This window comes from Lemur catta, chromosome 15 (assembly GCF_020740605.2).
Source record: "Lemur catta isolate mLemCat1 chromosome 15, mLemCat1.pri, whole genome shotgun sequence".
Lineage (NCBI taxonomy): Eukaryota > Metazoa > Chordata > Mammalia > Primates > Lemuridae > Lemur > Lemur catta.
In genome coordinates this window covers 14,971,118-14,988,966 of record NC_059142.1, presented here as the reverse complement: position 1 = coordinate 14,988,966, position 17,849 = coordinate 14,971,118, and the positions used below count along the sequence as shown (strand labels likewise).

At 40.8% G+C, this 17,849-nt stretch overlaps 1 protein-coding gene across 3 annotated transcripts in view; it reads right to left on the bottom strand.

Moving 5' to 3' along the window:
* Positions 1–6,553: 6,553 nt before the first annotated feature.
* NCBP3 (nuclear cap binding subunit 3) overlaps positions 6,554–17,849 on the bottom strand; it is a 30,243-nt gene continuing 18,947 nt past the window's right edge. For 2 of the 3 annotated variants that reach the window (XM_045526063.1, XM_045526065.1), the window contains 7 exons: positions 15,730–15,829; positions 15,327–15,430; positions 13,269–13,575; positions 10,666–10,820; positions 8,573–8,731; positions 7,530–7,692; positions 6,554–7,066 (listed from right to left, as the gene is read on the bottom strand). In XM_045526063.1, the coding sequence (XP_045382019.1) occupies positions 6,958–7,066; positions 7,530–7,692; positions 8,573–8,731; positions 10,666–10,820; positions 13,269–13,575; positions 15,327–15,430; positions 15,730–15,829 (1,097 nt within the window). In that variant the 3' untranslated portion in view covers positions 6,554–6,957. Of the gene's footprint in view, positions 7,693–8,572; positions 8,732–10,665; positions 10,821–13,268; positions 13,576–15,326; positions 15,431–15,729; positions 15,830–17,849 lie in introns of all 3 variants that reach the window. The other variant, XM_045526064.1, reaches the window with a different exon arrangement.

The window sequence follows — 17,849 nt, the reverse complement described above, 5'->3', positions numbered from 1 at the left end:
CCTTATTTCACAGATGAAGATGCTGGTTCCCAAAGAGGCCACGTGGCTAGTAAGTGGCAGACCTGGGACTCAAACAGGTCTGTCTCCTCCAGAACCAGGACTATGAACCACTATAAACTCTCCTGCCTGCAGATCCATGGGTTTGTGAGCTTTAAAAAACAAAGACCTCATTCCACAAATAGACTGGGATCCTTGCACTGCTGGGTGCTATGGACTGAATTGTACCCCCCTCCAAATTCTTACGCTGAAGCCCTAACCCCCTGTGTGGCTGTACTTGGAGATAAGACTTTTAGGAGGTAATTAAGGTTAAATGAGGTCTTAAGGGTGGGGTCCTAATTCAAAAGGATTGGTGGCTCTATAAGGGTCATGTGCATGCACCAAGGAAAGGCCACCTGAACAAGCCAGGAAGGGGGCCCTCACCATGCTGGCAACCTGATCTTAGACTTCCAGCCCCCAGATCTGTGAGAAAATAAATGTCTGTTATTTAAACCACCCATTCTACACTATTTTGTTATGGCAGCCCAAGAAGACTAATATACTGGGCTGCCTCCTAAAAAATCTCCCAAATAAAGGACTGAAGTGTGTGTCTGTGGACGGGGTGCACGCTGGGGACGGGAGGATTGGGAGAGGAAGCAAGGCAGAGGATCCTCTTTTCCTGTCCTACTTCAGGGGCTGGGACCAGGAGGGTCCAAGGGCTTAGCCTCTTGCCTGCCCCACCTCTTTCCTGTCTAACTTACACCCTAATGCTCCTTGGAAAGTACAGCAAGGGTCCTTGAACACACATTCGCACTGGAAGGAAACCTGGAGATCATCCCAGTGGAGCCCCTCCTTTGACAGGGACACCGACACTTTATCAGAACGATAAAGGGACTTGCTCAGTCTTTTCCAGTTGAATATCTGAGGCAGAGTGAGTCCCTAGGGCCCCAGCCCCAACTCTAGCCACCACCCTTTTTGACTTTCCCCAAAACACATCTTACCTCAGCTAAAAATGCTGCCTGCCTCTCACTGGCCCTCTGAGGAACGCTTGCCCATGAGGGACACATCACAGGACTAAACACCACCACAACTCTAGGAAGGGACAGGAAGGCCGTGTATCCTCTCCTGCCAATGGGGTGGGCCTCTCGCCCTCACTGACCTACACTGGTCACTGGTGAGGGTGACAGTCTGAGGTAACAAGAAGTCTCAACCACTTAAGAATCTGGTCATCCAGAGAGGGCCTCTGGCATTGCTCAAACAAACAGATAAGAATCCTGAGGCAGGACACTGACTTTGGGTACATACTCTAGAGTTTTATTTATAGTGCAGCAAAATTCCTTTTTGATGCCTCACAGCTATTTAAAATAGGCTTTTTTTGGCTGGGCGCAGTGGCTCACGCCTGTAATCCTAGCACTCTGGGAGCCCGAGGCAGGCGGATAGTTTGAGCTCAGGAGTTCGAGACCAGCCTGAGCAAGAGCGAGACCCTCATCTCTACTAAAAATAGAAAGAAATTAGCTGGACAACTACAAATATATAGAAAAAATTAGCTGGGCATGGTGGTGCATGCCTGTAGTCCCAACTACTCGGGAGGCTGAGGCAGGAGGATTGCTTGAGCCCAGGAGTTTGAGGTTGCTGTGAGCTAGGCTCACACCACGGCACTCTAGCCCAGGCAACAGAGTGAGACTCTGTCTCAAAAAAATAAATAAATAAAAATGAAAAATAAAATAGGCTTTTTGAGGCAGCCTTTTCCTAATTGCTCCCAGGAATATCAAAGTTCTATGAAATGTTTACAGAGCTTCATTGAAAAAGAAGCTACAGTATCTTTTCTTCTAAGATTTATTTTATAAATATTAAGTTCTAGATGTTTATTGTGAGTCAGATTATGCAATAACAATCTGCTCTGAAGCAAGGATGCTATTCTCAATATTATCAAAAGCATTCTCTCCTTTTACCTCCTAAAAGAAAAAAATGGTTTAACTTCTAATTTACTTCCTATTATATATGGTTTAAAAGGAAATACTATACCTATGGATCAAACTTATTTGTGCAGCTAACTTATTAATCTGTGAAGCTATGATTTGCTGTTGACTTAAATCCAAGTTAGCTTCCAGTGAGAAGTCTGAGGAATGCTGCTTTAGGCAAAAAAGCTGCTGCCAGCAATGAGTTCTGCTTCTTTTCACATGCTTTGAACTGCTGTCACTTTCCTGACCAATAGGACAGAGGCTAGAAACTGGCTCAACAGTCCTTCTTTGGGGCCTCTCACCCACCTGCCAGCTTTCTTTCCTCCTATCCTGGGGCCGATGGATGCTTTTCTAAAAAATATTCTGGACCACTGCATGATTCCCTAGCACACTCATTACAGAGCTGGGTAAGCTTCAGTTCAGATATGGCCAGACCATCAAAATTTGAAGTTTACTAAGGTCTATTTAATGAGTTTTGTTTTTTTTTATACAAGCATAGTGTACACCCTCTGAACAGTCTTCCCCTTTCTGAATCTGGTGGTCTCTTCTACAATTAGACTAGCCTGCAGACAACAATGCCAGAGCTCGGCTGGGTTAACATAATTCATTCATTCAGCAAATGCTTTTGAAACATTACTTACTCTGGGCTGGCCTGGTGAGAGGATACAGAGATAACAACATGAAGACACCTGCTCGTTAAGAGCTCACAGGCTAGAAAGAAAAATAAAACACGAAAATAAAGCGTTGTATGCACATGGCAGAAAAACAAGGTGTAGCCTGTAAGAGGGCCCCAGGGCCTCAGAGGAAGGAGCTGTTCCCCTGGGAGATTTACAATTCATCGCGTTTACGGAGGACATATAAGTGTCAGGCATGGTGGTAGGCACTGGGGAAACTCCGATGAACAAGCCAGACATGGTCCCTGCTCTCATGGAGCTTACAGTCTAGCAAAACAGACAGACGAGGAACAAGAAATTACAGTCCAGTGTATAGGTGTGCCGGGTGGAGTGGGCTGAGGGGTACAGTGATTTGGCATTATACACACAATTCACTTAAACACAACAGTATTTGTCTGGAAAATTCAAAAAAAAGAAAAAAGAAAGAAAACGACAAGAAAAAGAAGACAACTGTAAGTTGTTTGGGCCATTTCACCTGCCCCTCCTTCACTCAATGGGCACAGACAGGCGGGAGGGCCTGGGTGACCTTGTGCCTCTGCTGCTTCTGTGGCTTGTCCCCGTCCCCAAGTTCCTCAAATGAGCTTCTTGCCTAAGGGTGATTCTAACATCAAAAAATAAGTAACTTTTGCACAATATGGCCCTAGCTGCAGGCCAACTACTTTACTTGGTGTTCAACCAAAGCAACAGTGATCTGTTCCCACATAAGCAAGAACGGACTGCATAGGACCTCACAAAGCTGATCAACATGGCACCTTCCCTGGATTTCCAAGAGGAATTTTAATTACACTCAATTTTTATCTTAATCCTGGAATGAGCCAAGACTCCTCCCGAGCAATGCCATGGAATACACAGAAGGAGACCATATTCTAGCTCTGGAAGGTGGGGGTTGCCTCCTAGAGGGGCCCCTTAAGACCTTGAGGCTGAGGGAGGACGGGAGGACTGGAAGAAGTATGTTGCTGGGGGTAGGAACAGCACTGTGCAGAGTCTGGGAGGATGGTGAGATCAAGACGGATCCAGGGAACTAGTGAGCAGAGGGTAGGGCAAAATGGGAAGAACAGGCCAGAGACTAGATCTTGACCAGCCTTATAAGCTCTCAAATGAGTTTGGAATTTATTCCAAGGGCAATGGCAAAGCTTTGGAAAGGTTTCAAGCAGAGGATCAGATTTACATTTAAGAAAGTTCATCCTGAAGCACACAAAAAGATGCCCAACATCATTACAATTAGGGAAATGCAAATCAAAACCACAATGAGATACCACTTCACACTGAAAAATAGTAAGTGTTACCAAAGATGTGGAAAAACTAGAACCCTCATACATTGCTGGTGGGAATGGGAAATAATACAGCTTCTTGGAAAAACAGCTGTAAGTTCCTCAAAAGGTTAAACATATTTAACATATGACCCAGAAATTCCACTCCTAGGTATAAACCCATAAGTAATGAAAACACATGTACACATAAAAACTTATAAATCAATGTTCACAGCAACATTATTTGTAATAGCCAATGTGGAAACAACACAAATGTCTATTAACTAATGAACAGATAACTAAAATGTGGTATGTCCATACAATGGACTACTATTTGGCAATTAATAATTTTTAACTTAATTAAAAAATGAAGTACTGATATATGCAACAACATGGATAAGCCTCAAAAAATATGTTAAGTGAAAAGAAGCCAATCACAAATAGACACATAGTGTATGATTCCATTTACATGCAATGTCCAGAAAAGGCAAATCCGTAGAGACAGAAAGTAGACTGGTAGCTGCCAGGGGCTGAGGGAGGAGGGAATGAGGAGTGACTGCTAATGGGTACAGGGTTTCTTTTTGGTGATGCAAGTGTTCTAAAATTGATTATGGTAATGGCTGCACAACTCTGTAAACATACCAAAAGCCACCTGAAGTGTACACTTTAAATGGGTGAATTGTATGCTATTAATATATAAATTATATCTCAATTAAGCTGCTAACAACAAACAAAAGTTTATCTTGGCTGCAGCATGCAAAATGGAGAGGGAGAGACAGGACGGAGACCAGCGAAGAGGATGCTATACAGACGGAGCAGGACAGGACAGTGGTCGAACTGAGGGGAGGGATTCATGGGATCGGACTGGACGGCTGGACAAGGGGAGTTTATTACATCTTGCGGTGGGCTCCACAAGTTCTCCTGGGTACTTGGTATCTCTCCAAAGAGGGAGAGTAGGAAACAGAAATGAGGTATCTGCACTTATTATCAAGCAGCAAAGATGTATTTAAAATCTCTTACATATAAAGACTAAGAGGAATACAAAAAAGTGTGTGGCCCTGCGGCCCACACGTATGGGGAGTGTCCAGGATAAAAGCATGCCAAGCTGCCTACCAGGGGCCTGTCCTGACTGTCCATCTTCACCCCTAAACTCCAAAGAAAAGGCCTGGGCATTTGGGGCACACTCAAGATGTTGCAAGATTTGAGTGCCCGAGTATGGGCAGGAGACTGAGAGAAGCTAATAAGGCCAATAACTTTGGGAAACAAACATAAAACCATTAAAGGTAACTTTCTGGGTCTTCTCTCTGTGTCTGTGAGAACTGCAAGGCTGCTGAAGTACATATGTTTCTTGGTTAGATCAAAGACCCAGTTTTAACTGTACGCCACCCTGTTCCAGAATGTCTTCCCTGTGTGAGCGTTGAAAGGCCATGGGACAAATAGGCCTCAACTATTGGTAAGGGTCACGACTGGGAGACAAAAAGGAATGTCTGCAAAGGTGCACATTCTAAACCCTGCAGAGACCATGTCAGTTGGAACCCTGACCACAGGACATCTTTGTCCCATTAGTAGAACCAGACTGTAATGGGATGGGATGAGCCTCTGTGCACGACCACATACACACCCTCAGCCATCTCCTTGACACTTCCTCCACTTGCAACAGAAACCAGTGCTGGCCAACCCACTGCAGTTGCAGCTTTGAGAAGAGTAAAAACACCACTGATTTGCACCAAAAAGGCCAGAAGCTCTGGCACCAGCCCATTCATTTGCTAAACAGGGAAAGTGAGGCCCAGGTTCATGGAGCAGAGCCAGGGACTAGCATCCAGGTCTCTGACTCTCAGGCCCTTGCACTTCTCACTCTACCAATTCCCCAAGCCTGGACCCCTCCTAAGAACCTGGCTCTCAGCTGTGTGCTTCACAGGGCAAGAAAAGCTGAGTGAGAAACCTCAGAAACCCTAGGTCTCAACTGGCAGAGAAACCAGAACTACCTCTTTCCTAGAATCCTATTAGGGAACCGAAACATACCATGATTATACGCTCTAATCTTTCTAAAGGGAGGGAGAAAATGCAGGTTAACCAACGAAATATGGGACAACACAGTTTTTGTTGCAGCCCTCAAGTCTCACAGCCCTTTACTTTATCAACAGTGTACCACAGTGTAATCAACTATCAGTGTGATCACTAGCTCAGCCACTAGTAAAGAGTTCAAGGATTCAGGGTTGCACTGGGTGTAGAACACTCCAGGCAGGTGAAGAACTATGACATCACAAAAGGGACAAAGGCTTATTACTACCTTCAGCTCCCAAGTTCTAGTGAATTGAAGTGAAACACTACTTTTTAAGCCTACAGAGGAATACAAAATTAAATACTTCAAAGTAAAACTCAGACAGGAAGACAAAATAACTACCTCCTTTTTGTGGCAAAATAATCTGAAAGGAGTTTTAAAATAAACAAACTAAAATTTTTGTAACTAATATCTTATTTGCCAGTTTTGAAGAAGTTTTCAGGTGCCACAACTCGGAGACAGAAAAAATAAATATCAATGTGTCACTTCTAAAGTTATAATAAACAACAAGACCCCATCTCAAAGGGATGGACTCTTTTTCCTACAGTGGGCTGAAAAGCAAGTTGAATTCTATGTACAACAAACAGACTACACAAATTAGGAGCATTTAAAAATAATGAGACTCCTCTCTTTGCCTTCTTCCAAAGTATATAATATATATTTAACAGCACAAAAGAAGACACCACTTGAGCTTCCCCTGTAGCCAACAGGAAGAATTTCCACATATAAAAATTAAAACTTTTAAATCATTAATATTTTTAAACATAATACAGACTTAAAAATTGTTCAACATTAACCCACAACCCCACCCCTAGCACAAAAATCAACCCCAAATCCAGAAGTCATAGTTTTTTGTTTCTAAAAATCCCACAGCACTGAACTTGATCTTCACATCAAGCTGACAGCTAGTAAGAGGCCCCTAACATTAGCAATCCCCGAGGGAAGACCGGAAGCAGGATCAATGCTGCATCTCTTATCTACCTGGGCGGCACTGGTGCACCTCTGAGGTCAGGTCCGTGAGATTCGCCCCCACACTAGGGTCCCGGAAGGGTGAGCTGGCAGCTTCCCTCATCTTCCCCCTCGAAGGCTGTCCAATAAGCACCTGGGAATTGACTTTTCTTGGGAAAAGGGTGCTGGTAACAGCTGTCAGGGCCAAGGCAATAGTGAGAAGTTCAGTTCTCTGCTCTTTGGATGAACTGTGTAAAACATTTCTTTTAAAAGACACAATGTTAAAAATATTAAGAAAACATCTACAAAATCTGGAGGGTTGCCTTTTTCTCAAAGGGTAAAGCTTGTGGGGTTGTGGGAAAAGAATCAAGGGCCCAGAACTATAACTCTGCAGCAAAAGATAGAGAGATGCCCTTCAAAGCTCGTCACATTCTCAAGATGTCTTGCTGAAGTAGCAAGAGCTGAGGGTGACTGTATGAGTAGGAGCAAGAGGGTGCCAGCTCCTGGAGGGGGAGGTTCCTACTGTGCGCCCCACCCTGTGCAAGAATGCCAGGCTTTAGGGCAGCTGCCATAGGCCCCAGGGCATCAGGACTCTGCCTCTGAACCAGAGCTGCTTTCCCGACTAACTTCAATCTGGAGAGATGGTAAGTTATCTAACCGGCTCTTCTTTTGACGAGACTGCTCTTTCTCCTTAATCAGAGCCCCCCATGCCCTTTGCAGCTCGGAGTCATCTTCCTCAGTGCCAGGCACCCTGTGATCCACTTTCTTCGTATTCTTTTCTTTGGTCTTGGGTGCAGATCCTAAGCGAGTCCATAAGCTACCTGTTTGGGTGAGACAACATTTCAGTTCGGCAGTCGACACCGAGAGCCAGGGCAGTGCTGAGGAAGCAGGAACACTGCCAACAGCTGACGTGCAGGGAATGCAGGCAGTCTGTGGCACTTGGGACTCACTGTGCAGCCTTGGGTAGGTAATCTTATTTCCCTGGCTGCAGCTCCCTTCCTGCAAACAGAGGGGTCTGGACCCAGTAGGAAATTCTCACCATTGGTGGCAGGTCCCCCTGAGCTAGACACATCAGAATCACCTGAGAGGCTGTTTCCTCCCATATCTGCCCCTCCCTCCTAAGATGTCACCCCACATGCTACCTCACTCTGCCAGGACTGGCCCATTCCAGAATCCTTTCCAGCTCTAACAGTCTGCAAATTGATGGGTGGGCTATACGGTAAACTTTCAGAGATTCTGCCCACCATCCATTAATTTTTAAAATATATTTTCTAAAACTCTAGCAATAGAGAAATACATGTTCAGAATTTTGTGGCACAGCCACACTGTAAGGCAATTAAAAGTTTTATTTATGAAGAATGTAACAATGTGGAAAAATGATTACTATAAACTGCTGCATGAAAAAAGTAGGATGTGTATACGGACAAAGATTGGAATAGCACACAGGAAACTAACCTAAGCAAAGAACCAGGAGTATGGTTTTTTTCCTTCCATTTTCTAAACTTTCCTTAATGTTACCGCTATCATGATGAGGAGGAAGAGGATGTTGATGATGCCAATAATCATAATGGAAGAGGAAAAATCATTTATTTTTGGCATTTACTGTTTCCCACCTTCTAAGAAAGTATTTCTATGCCACATACACCCTTGCCCTCTGCTCTTACCTAATTCCCATTCCCATCAGTTTTAAGTGTTACCAACCTGATTTCTTCTCCCGAGTATCAGAGTAGAGGCCTTTAATATCTTGCCTGGGAACACCCAGCCTACTATGTACATCAGAAGGCTCTCTCCGAACAACTGGGTTACTACTAAAAGCCTTTTCTGGAGAATATGGTCTTTTTCCTAACCGCTGGCGTATATCTGGAAAAAGAAAACAAGCACTGCTGTGACCAAATGAGTGTGCTTTGCTCTCTGTACTGCCCACCTAAGATCTCTTACGGATTTGGCACCAACTCTCCCCAAATGAGGACACAGAGCCTGACACAATCAGGCTTCTAAAAGCATCTTCTCTTCATTATCAGTCTGGATTCCCCTAGGAAAATTTGGACACAGGGGGCTATGAGGGGTAAAAATCCTCAGCTGATTGCTCTAGAAAGAAATTTCTGAAGCAGAAACAACTTTTTGTGATGGAACCTAGCAGACTAAACAATTTACAAAATTTCAGCTAACAAACCATACTGCAAGCTCCGTGAGGGCAGAAGGCACAATCTCTGAACAAATTAAGTAGTTCTCAATGCACTTATTACATTTAACCAGTAAACATAATGAGATTGGCAAAAAGCAAAGGATCAAGGCAAGATGTCCCAAACCAAATTTGTTTTTCTTCTAATCCCCCTCAGAAATCTGCCTGTCCTCTTGAATTCCTTCTAACAACAGCAACAGCAGATACACATTCATTAGCAAGGCCTTGCACTGGGGCTTTTGCCCATCTCACTTTAGCTTCTCCCAGAGAGCAGCGCCCCATCTCTCCGGTCACTCAGGCCTGAGCCCCTGGGCTTCTTTCCTTTTCCTCCCTCACCCCAGCACTGAGTCTTCTCCCACAAGGCTTCCGGTTCTCATCCATTCTGTCTCTGCTGTCCCTGACCTAGTCTATGCCCTCGTTATTTAACTCTCTACCCCATCCCACTCCACCCCCAAGTTATTTTTCTAAAATAGATATAAGATCAGGTTACCTCCCACCTCAAAAGATTAGGTTTGCCACCTGAGATCCTATTCCCTCTTTAAGGCCTAGCTGTAAGGCCACTTTCTCTAAGAGGCCTTCCACAATTCCCCTAGTAGGGCTAGGATGGCTTTGTATCCCCTCCAAAAACTTGCAACATTCCCAGCACCTGGCAGGATTAGCTGAATACCTGTGGAATGAGTGTTTGCACGTATGAATGATCAAGTGCGAACTCTTAACCATTTATACAACCATCCAACTTAATTTCTATTATTCTTGTGTATAAAGTCTACCAATGACCTACAGAGTAAAATACAGTTGGCCCTCCTTATCTGTGGGTTCCACATCCATGGATTCAACCAATCACAGATTAAATAGACCTGAAAAAACAAAACCAGGCTGGGTGTGGTGGCTTGTGCCTGTAATCCTAGCATTCTGGGAGACCGAGGCAGGAGGATCGTTTGCGCTCAGGAGTTTGAGAACAGCCTGAGCAAGATCGAGATCCCGTCTCTACTCAAAATAGAAAAATGAGCCAGGCGTCCTGGCATGTGCCTGTAGTCCCAGCTACTTGGGAGGCTGAGGCAGGAGGATTGCTTGAGCCCAGGAGTTTGAGGTTGCTGTGAGCTAGGCTGATGCCATGGCACTCTAGCCCAGGGGACAGAGCAAGACTCTGTTTTTTTTTTAAAAAAATAAAAAATAATACAAATTTAAAAATACAGAATAACAACTATTTACATTGTATTATTAGTAACCTAGAGGTGATTTAAAGTATATGAGAGGATATGTGTAGGTTATATGCAAATTATGATGTTATTTTATATGAGAGACTTAAGCATTCGTGCATTTTAGTATCTGAAGATTTTGGTATCTGTAGCGGGGTCCTGAAACCAATCCCCTATGGACACAGAGAGACAACTGTAATTATTTTGGACAAAAATATTGGAAGCTAGTTTTGTAAAAGTCTGATTATTTTTCATATCCTGAAATTTCAATGCCTATGCCCAGATTTAGATGTGAAAAATCAGGACAACTAATTCAGCTCATAAATGGCAATGTTTTATCCAAGAACATATCCCTACCCCCGTTTGCTTTCTGGAGCTCAGAATGAAGGACAGAAACAAATGAAGAACAATACCTGACTTAGTATTGCTGACTGGTGGCCGTGGACGCGAGTGCTGACGTTTTTCATCTAATAGATGTCGGACATCTGCAAATTTCTCGGATGATAATTTGTTACCAATTCGGTTTTTGATATTGCTTGAAGATACACTATCTGCCCTCATGGAGTTCCTTTAAAAAAAAAAGAGTGGGGAGCACAGTTAACTAACTGCAACTGTGAAACAAGACCTAAGAAATAATCTCATAGTTTGAAGGAAACAATTTAAGAAAATCTAATATGGCCAACGCTGACTTACAGATACCATACACTGATAATTATCTGCTTTGTAAAAAGATGGGTTAGGGTGAATAGGCTCCTGAGTTTTCCAAGGTAGTTTCCACGTATGATATATGTATGCCATCACACAGCATGTAACTACAAGTCCCCTTCTCATGGAACAAACATTAAGTAGATGCCTACAAAGAGCTTGGGGCTCTCTGCTCATCCATGCTGTAATTGGCTATAGTCAAGAGTCTATAATCCCTTTCTTTAAAGGGCAGACTTCTCTGTCAAAGAGATCTGCTACCATGCTAGCTATCAGCATTATACTGGTGGCATTCTCTACCACAAAGTTCTCTGAAAACTAAAAATAAGGATGTGAACAAGGCCATTCAAACAAATCAGCTTGAGTGATCTTTTTCCTTCCCCCCAAATACACCACCAAGAACATCTTAGAGACAGCATCCCTAGATTTGAACCCTTGGAATTGTGGATACAGTATCTGTCGTCATAGAATCTGCTCATCCCTACTAGTAATCAAAGAAATGCACATTAAAATAACTTTTTTTTGGTCCATGAAACTAGCAAAGATTAGAAAGAATGATTATAGCTAAGGATGGTGAAGATGTAGGTAACAGGTGGTAATGTGAGTGATTAAAACTTTTCTGAAAGGAAATGTAGCAATACTTACCACATTTTAAAACACATATATTCTTCTGCACATTAACTGGACTTTGAGGAATTTAGTGTAATAGTAAGAAAATAAAAACCTAAATATCCATCAAAAAGGAATTGGTTAAGTAAATACTGATATTTTCAAACAATGGGCAACATATAGTTAAAAAAAATAACAATGTCTACAATATATTAAATGAAAAATGCACAATGCAAAATATAAACAGCATAACTTCATTTCTATACTCACATATTTTTAAATCAATATATCTACATTTTCTGCATGTTATGTATATGCACAAATAGCTGAAACCTTATTCATTCAGTTGCTAATGGTCATTACTATCAGGAAAGAATAGGAATACAGGTGGTTTTCACTTTTTATATTGTCTGTATTTTTTTTTTAACAAGGATCAAAAAATACTTATACAAAGGTAAAACTGGATGCTTAGAATAGATAAAAGTGATTATAAAATTAGAAAGTGACTCCCAGACTTGGCAGGCCCACCAGACAACACAGTACCAGACCCTGGCCCCTACTCTTCCTGAGCCTCAGTGGCCCTTGTCCCGAAGCCCGTACTCCACTGCCCCCTCCTCGGCCAGTCATGCTGGAGCATCTGAGCAGATGGATACAAGCACCAGAAGCTAGCTGAACAGAGGATTCAGGGAATTATTCCTTTTTCTGTGATAGGTGGATTTATCTATGGGCACATGTCTACACAGTTCAGGTGGACTTTCTTTTTATTTATTTATTTTTTTTTTGAGACAGAGTCTCACTCTGTTGCTCAGGCTAGAGTGACATGGCATCAGCCTAGCTCACAGCAACCTCAAACTCCTGGGCTCAAGCAATCCTCCTGCTTCAGTCTCCCGAGTAGCTCGGCTAATTTTTTCTATATATGTTTTCAGTTGTCCATATAATTTCTTTCTATTTTTAGTAGAGACGAGGTCTTGCTCTTGCTCAGGCTGGTCTCGAACTCCTGACCTAGAGCGATCAGCCCGCCTGGGCCTTCCAGAGTGCTAGGATTACAGGCATGAGTCACTGCACCCGGGCTGGACTTTCTATATAGTTATGGCCAGATTTGCTTTTTCATGTTTGCTGACACTTCTTCCGTGGCCCATCTATTGCCAACATCCTCTCAAATGGTTACGTGTTCAAGACTCAAGCACAGTGTGTAAGAAACCAAGGAAAAGAAAAAATTAAGAGGAATGTTAAAAATAATTGGGGTTTTCATGATTCAGCACCTGCTTTTGTTTTCTGTGAGATGAGCTAAATTGCTTTCATACTCAAAATATAAGTTAAAACCACCTATGTTCTTACAGCATATCTGTGTATAGATTTCTATTTATATTTCACTTCTAATCCAGTTGGGTTGATTTATAATCCAGTTGGGTTTTGACTTATAAATAGTTAAGACCCTCTCTTCATAATCTTGCTCTGAAATGGGGAACAGCAAACACAATTATGCAGTTTCTTTTAGGCATACATAAATAATGAAGAATAAATGCCTCATAAATGATAGTACAATTTAACTATCAAACTTTTATAATTCATTATGAGTCATTAAATCATTTATTGTTTCCATTTAAAACTTATAGCACAAAAAAAATTAAGAGAAATTAAGAAGTTAGTATTTAGTATTTAAAATCAAATTAAAAGCGAGCATTAATAACAAAAATTTTTTCACCTAATGTTTTTCAACTGAGATTCCACTTCATCAGCATACATAGTCATTTTCATGCTTTTCTTTGGTGAAGGAGTGGAAATCATTTTCAGTTCTAGATCATAGTCCATTTCATCTGAGTCTGAGCTACTGGCACTGGACCGCCGAGACGCACTCCGTTCCCGGGACTGCTTGAGAGCTGGGAGCTCTTCATGGTACTCTACCACAACCCTGTCATCTGCATCCATGTCCTGATCTTCTTCCTCCTCCTCTTCTTCCTCCTCTTCCTCTTCCTCCTCTTCAATGGGTTCCTCAGGAACATTCACTAGTCCTGAAGAAATTTAACCAAAAAACATTAGGAAAAGTGCTAAACTTTAATTTTCTATTCTACACTGGTGATCTTTTTATAATAAGAAGATGGACTTCTCATCCCTGAGACTGTATTGGAGCATTATCTGTAACAGTGCCAAACTGGATACTATTCTGATAACAATAATAGGAGAACAGTTAAAGTATGATGTGGCAGCCTAATGAAATATTTTAAAGTCATTTAAAATGCAGCTGATCCTTATTCACAGATTTTATATTTGCGAATTTGCCAAATCTATTTGTAACTCCAAAATCAATACTCGCAGCCCTTTCACAGTCAGTCTGTGGACATGCACAAAGCGCAAAAAAATTCAAATCACCAGACATGCATGTTCCCAGCTGAGGACAAACAAAGCAACACTGCCTTCCTGTTTCATCTCACAATGTAAACAAGTACCATTTTCACAGTCTATTAAGTGCCACATTTTTCACATTTTTTGTGCTTTTTGTTGGTGATTTCACCATTTAAAATAGCCCCCAAGCCTAGTGCTGAAGTGCCGTCTAGTGTTCATAAATGCAGGTAGGCTGTCTGTGCCTTGTGGAGAAACCACATGTGTTAGATAAGCTTTGTTCAGGCATGAATTGTAGTGCTATTGGCCAGGGGCACAATGTTAATAAATTAACAATATATATTAAATAAGGTGTCTTTAAACACACATAAAACAAGGTTACATATTGATCAACTGACAAAAATGACATGACCAGAGGCTTTGTATGGTTCATTTGCTAATTCAATGTTCGAAGTGACTTTATAGAATATAACTACCCTGAATAATGAAATCAATTGTAACTTTAAAGTTCAGAGATAAATACTAATGATAAATAAAAGCTGAATATAAAGTATATGTTCATAAGAATTACAATATTTATTATGAAAATAGACAAATGGGAAAAATGTGAGATGAAATCAGTCATCATATTAGGGTGTTAGAATTAGGGGCAGTTTGCCTTCTAATTTCCCTAATCTGGATATAAAGAGTATATGATAAAAATATCTTAAAGTTTTAGAAAAGTATAACTATGTAACAGAAAAGTATGTGTATAATATGCAGATCTCAAAATTATAATTTTTTATATATATATTTAAATAAAAGTGTATAGACTTCATCTCTATCCCCATTACAATGATAAATGTGTGGGCATGCTATTCTGTATGCTGACTTGGCTAGTTCTATAAAGCACGTAGAAGATTTCATAGATTAAGCTCAAAATAAAAACAAATCTTTATAAAACATAATGAAAATGATTCTTCTACAATAAGCACCAAAAAGAAACCCAAGTCAGGATATCCCACTTTTCTGAGGCATTCATGTGCACAGCCAATAAGCATAAAGCACTTGACAGCAGCCTATTTTCATCATGAGAAAAGGAACAATAAAATCAGCTCATCTAATAAAATAATTTAAAAAATTTCATGTAGTTGTTGATATTAATAGTAGAAAAATTAGGTTTTTAAGAAAGTTTTATTTTAAATTTCCCTATGTCATATTTGATCTTTCTTTATTAGAATAGCTTTTATAAAATCATTTGACCTCTTTGTATGGGCAATTCAAAATTAATCGTGACTTGACTTACTTTCCTATATGTTGGCAGAGGGTGAGGGCAAGGAAGAGAGGATGATAAAGTTTGGAACCTTAAAAGACTGTATTAAGAATAAAAATATGATTTCGGGAGCCAAACATGTGTCTACCCAAGAGCTGAGCAGGCAACTACCGGAATGTCGGTGTTTATACGACGTCAAGCCAACATCATCCCCAATCAGGGCTCTCTTCTTGATCACATCCCGCTGAATGCGACGGGAATGATATCTTCTCTTCCTGCAACATTGCCACAATAAGTACATAATCAAAAACTAATAGGAAGGACCCTGAAATCCACCAATTCATTTCAACTACACACTGACACAATGTCAAGTGCTGAAACAGAGATATTTTAAATGAAACTGAAACTCCGCATTTCCACATCATTTACCACATTTAAGAATCTTGAATTCTTTCCTCACATATTCCTTCTAGTCCGCATGAGGTTTAGACATTCCATTACAGAATACCAACTGAAGGATTAAGAAAAGCTTAAGTACTAGTTAAACTATTGTATTTTAAGGTTTTGGACTTACCATGAATTGCTAAGAATTCCTTTCATGCCTCCATAATTTGGATTCCCATATTTCATGTAATATTGACTTCTTCTAGCTGCTCCAAGTTCTTTTTTGTCATCTAAAAATTAATTACAACAGTTACCTAGGATTTCCTGTGGGTGTGAAGACAATGCTGAATGGTTAAAAAACAAAACAAAACAAAACAAAACAAACCACAATGTTTTCCATAGCTGCAATCAGATTGGTGTGATCTGCCAACAAAAGGAAAGATCCACTATAAACATTCACTCTCTGAGTGCCTACTAAGGCAATGCAGTATAGAGAGGATTAGAGTAAAATACAGAGCTGAATGAGGTTAAGCTGCTATTTAGGAGCTGACTTAACAGAGAAAAATTTAAAAATAAATAACAATACAAGATATGAGGTTCTTCCAAGAGGCATAAGAGAGCTCTTGTCATAACAGGTACTCAGGCATCAAAAACTTTCTGGAAAAGGTAGCATTTTTTGCTGTCCCCTGAAAGATAAAACTCATTTCTGAATGACAACACTCCAACAACACAAAATCAGGGTTAAAGAAACAGATCATGTCTGGGCGTGGTGGCTCACTCCTGTAATCCCAACACTTTGGGAGGCTGAGGTCAGAGGATTGCTTGAGGCCAGAAGTTCGAGACCAGCCTAGACAACATAGCGATACCTCATCTCTACAAAAAAATAATAATAAAAGAAATTAGCTGTGCATGGTGGCAAGTGCCCGTAGTCCTGGCTACTAGGGAGGCTGAGGTGGGAGGATGCCTTGAGCCCAGGAGTTGGAGGCTGCAGTGAACTATGATCGCACCATTGCACTCCAGCCTGGGCAACAGAGCAAGTCTCTTAAAAAAAAAAAAAAGAAAGAAAGAAAGAAAGAAAGAAGAAAGAAAAAGGAAAGGAAAAGGAAAAGGAAAAGGAAAAGGAAAAGGAAAGGAAAGGAGTAAAGGAAGAAAGGAAGAAAGAAAAAAAGAAAGAAGAAAGAAACAGACTATACATAATTCCATGTGTTTGGTAAATTGTTTTTTCCAGCTTGTTGTGGTGTTCCTCAAAATGGCTTAAAGAAAACAGCATAGTATTATACATCTAGAATGCATTCAAACAGCCACTCAAATGAGCAAATGTAGTAAAGATCACATTTAAGTTAAAATCCCAACAAACAGGAAAGAAAGGTGGTCAGTGATCACATGTTTTTGTCAAAAGCAATAACATAAAGGCCTTCAACATTTCCTTGGGCACTCTGACTGCAAAGGACAAACCTCACCATAAATGCCTCCAGTGCTATGGGTGAACATAGCAATACAAACCAGTCTGTTCACTACTACCACCACACTCCCCCCAAAAAAACCAATGACCCCCAGCTCCTTGGAGAAATGGCTGATTCCAGATCCAGATCTGGAGCAGGTAAAGTTCAAAATGAGTATGAAAAAACAAGATGTTCTCTTGTGCCATAAAGTAAGAAAGTGCTTAAAGAATCATGGGGCATGTCAATATACAGTTTAAAGGGGCTCTATTGGCCAAATCCAAGATAATTTGTGAATCAAAATAATAACACTAATAGATGGTAACCCACAGAATAAGAATCCATGAGTCCAAACTGATATATTATTGGAACAAATGATGAAATCTGAATATGAACTATAGATTGGGGATAGCATTGTGTTAATGTTAAATTTCCTAATTTTGATAACTCTGCTGTGTAGAAGACAATGTCCTTGTTCTTAGGAAATACATATTGAAGTGTTTAGGGGTGAAAGGTTTTTATTTCCAACTAACTCTCAAATGATTCATAAACCTACTCTGTATATACGTGTATACACACATATATTTTTAATGCCCACCAAAAGTCAATGTGCATAAAAGGTCCCATAAGGAGGGAATTAGAACTGTATGGTACATTAGCAATGTCCAGGAGGATGCTGCTATAACAAATCAAAAAGTATAATTAAAAATGTTTTCATAGATTAAATGATAACTGGCTGAAAGCACATGAGGCACATCAGCTTTAACAGAAAATAACTTACTTTAGCCAGAAACCACAAAAACATACATACAAGTAGTTAATATTCACTTTCAGTCAGAAATTCCAACTCAAGTAGCAAGCCATTATTTTA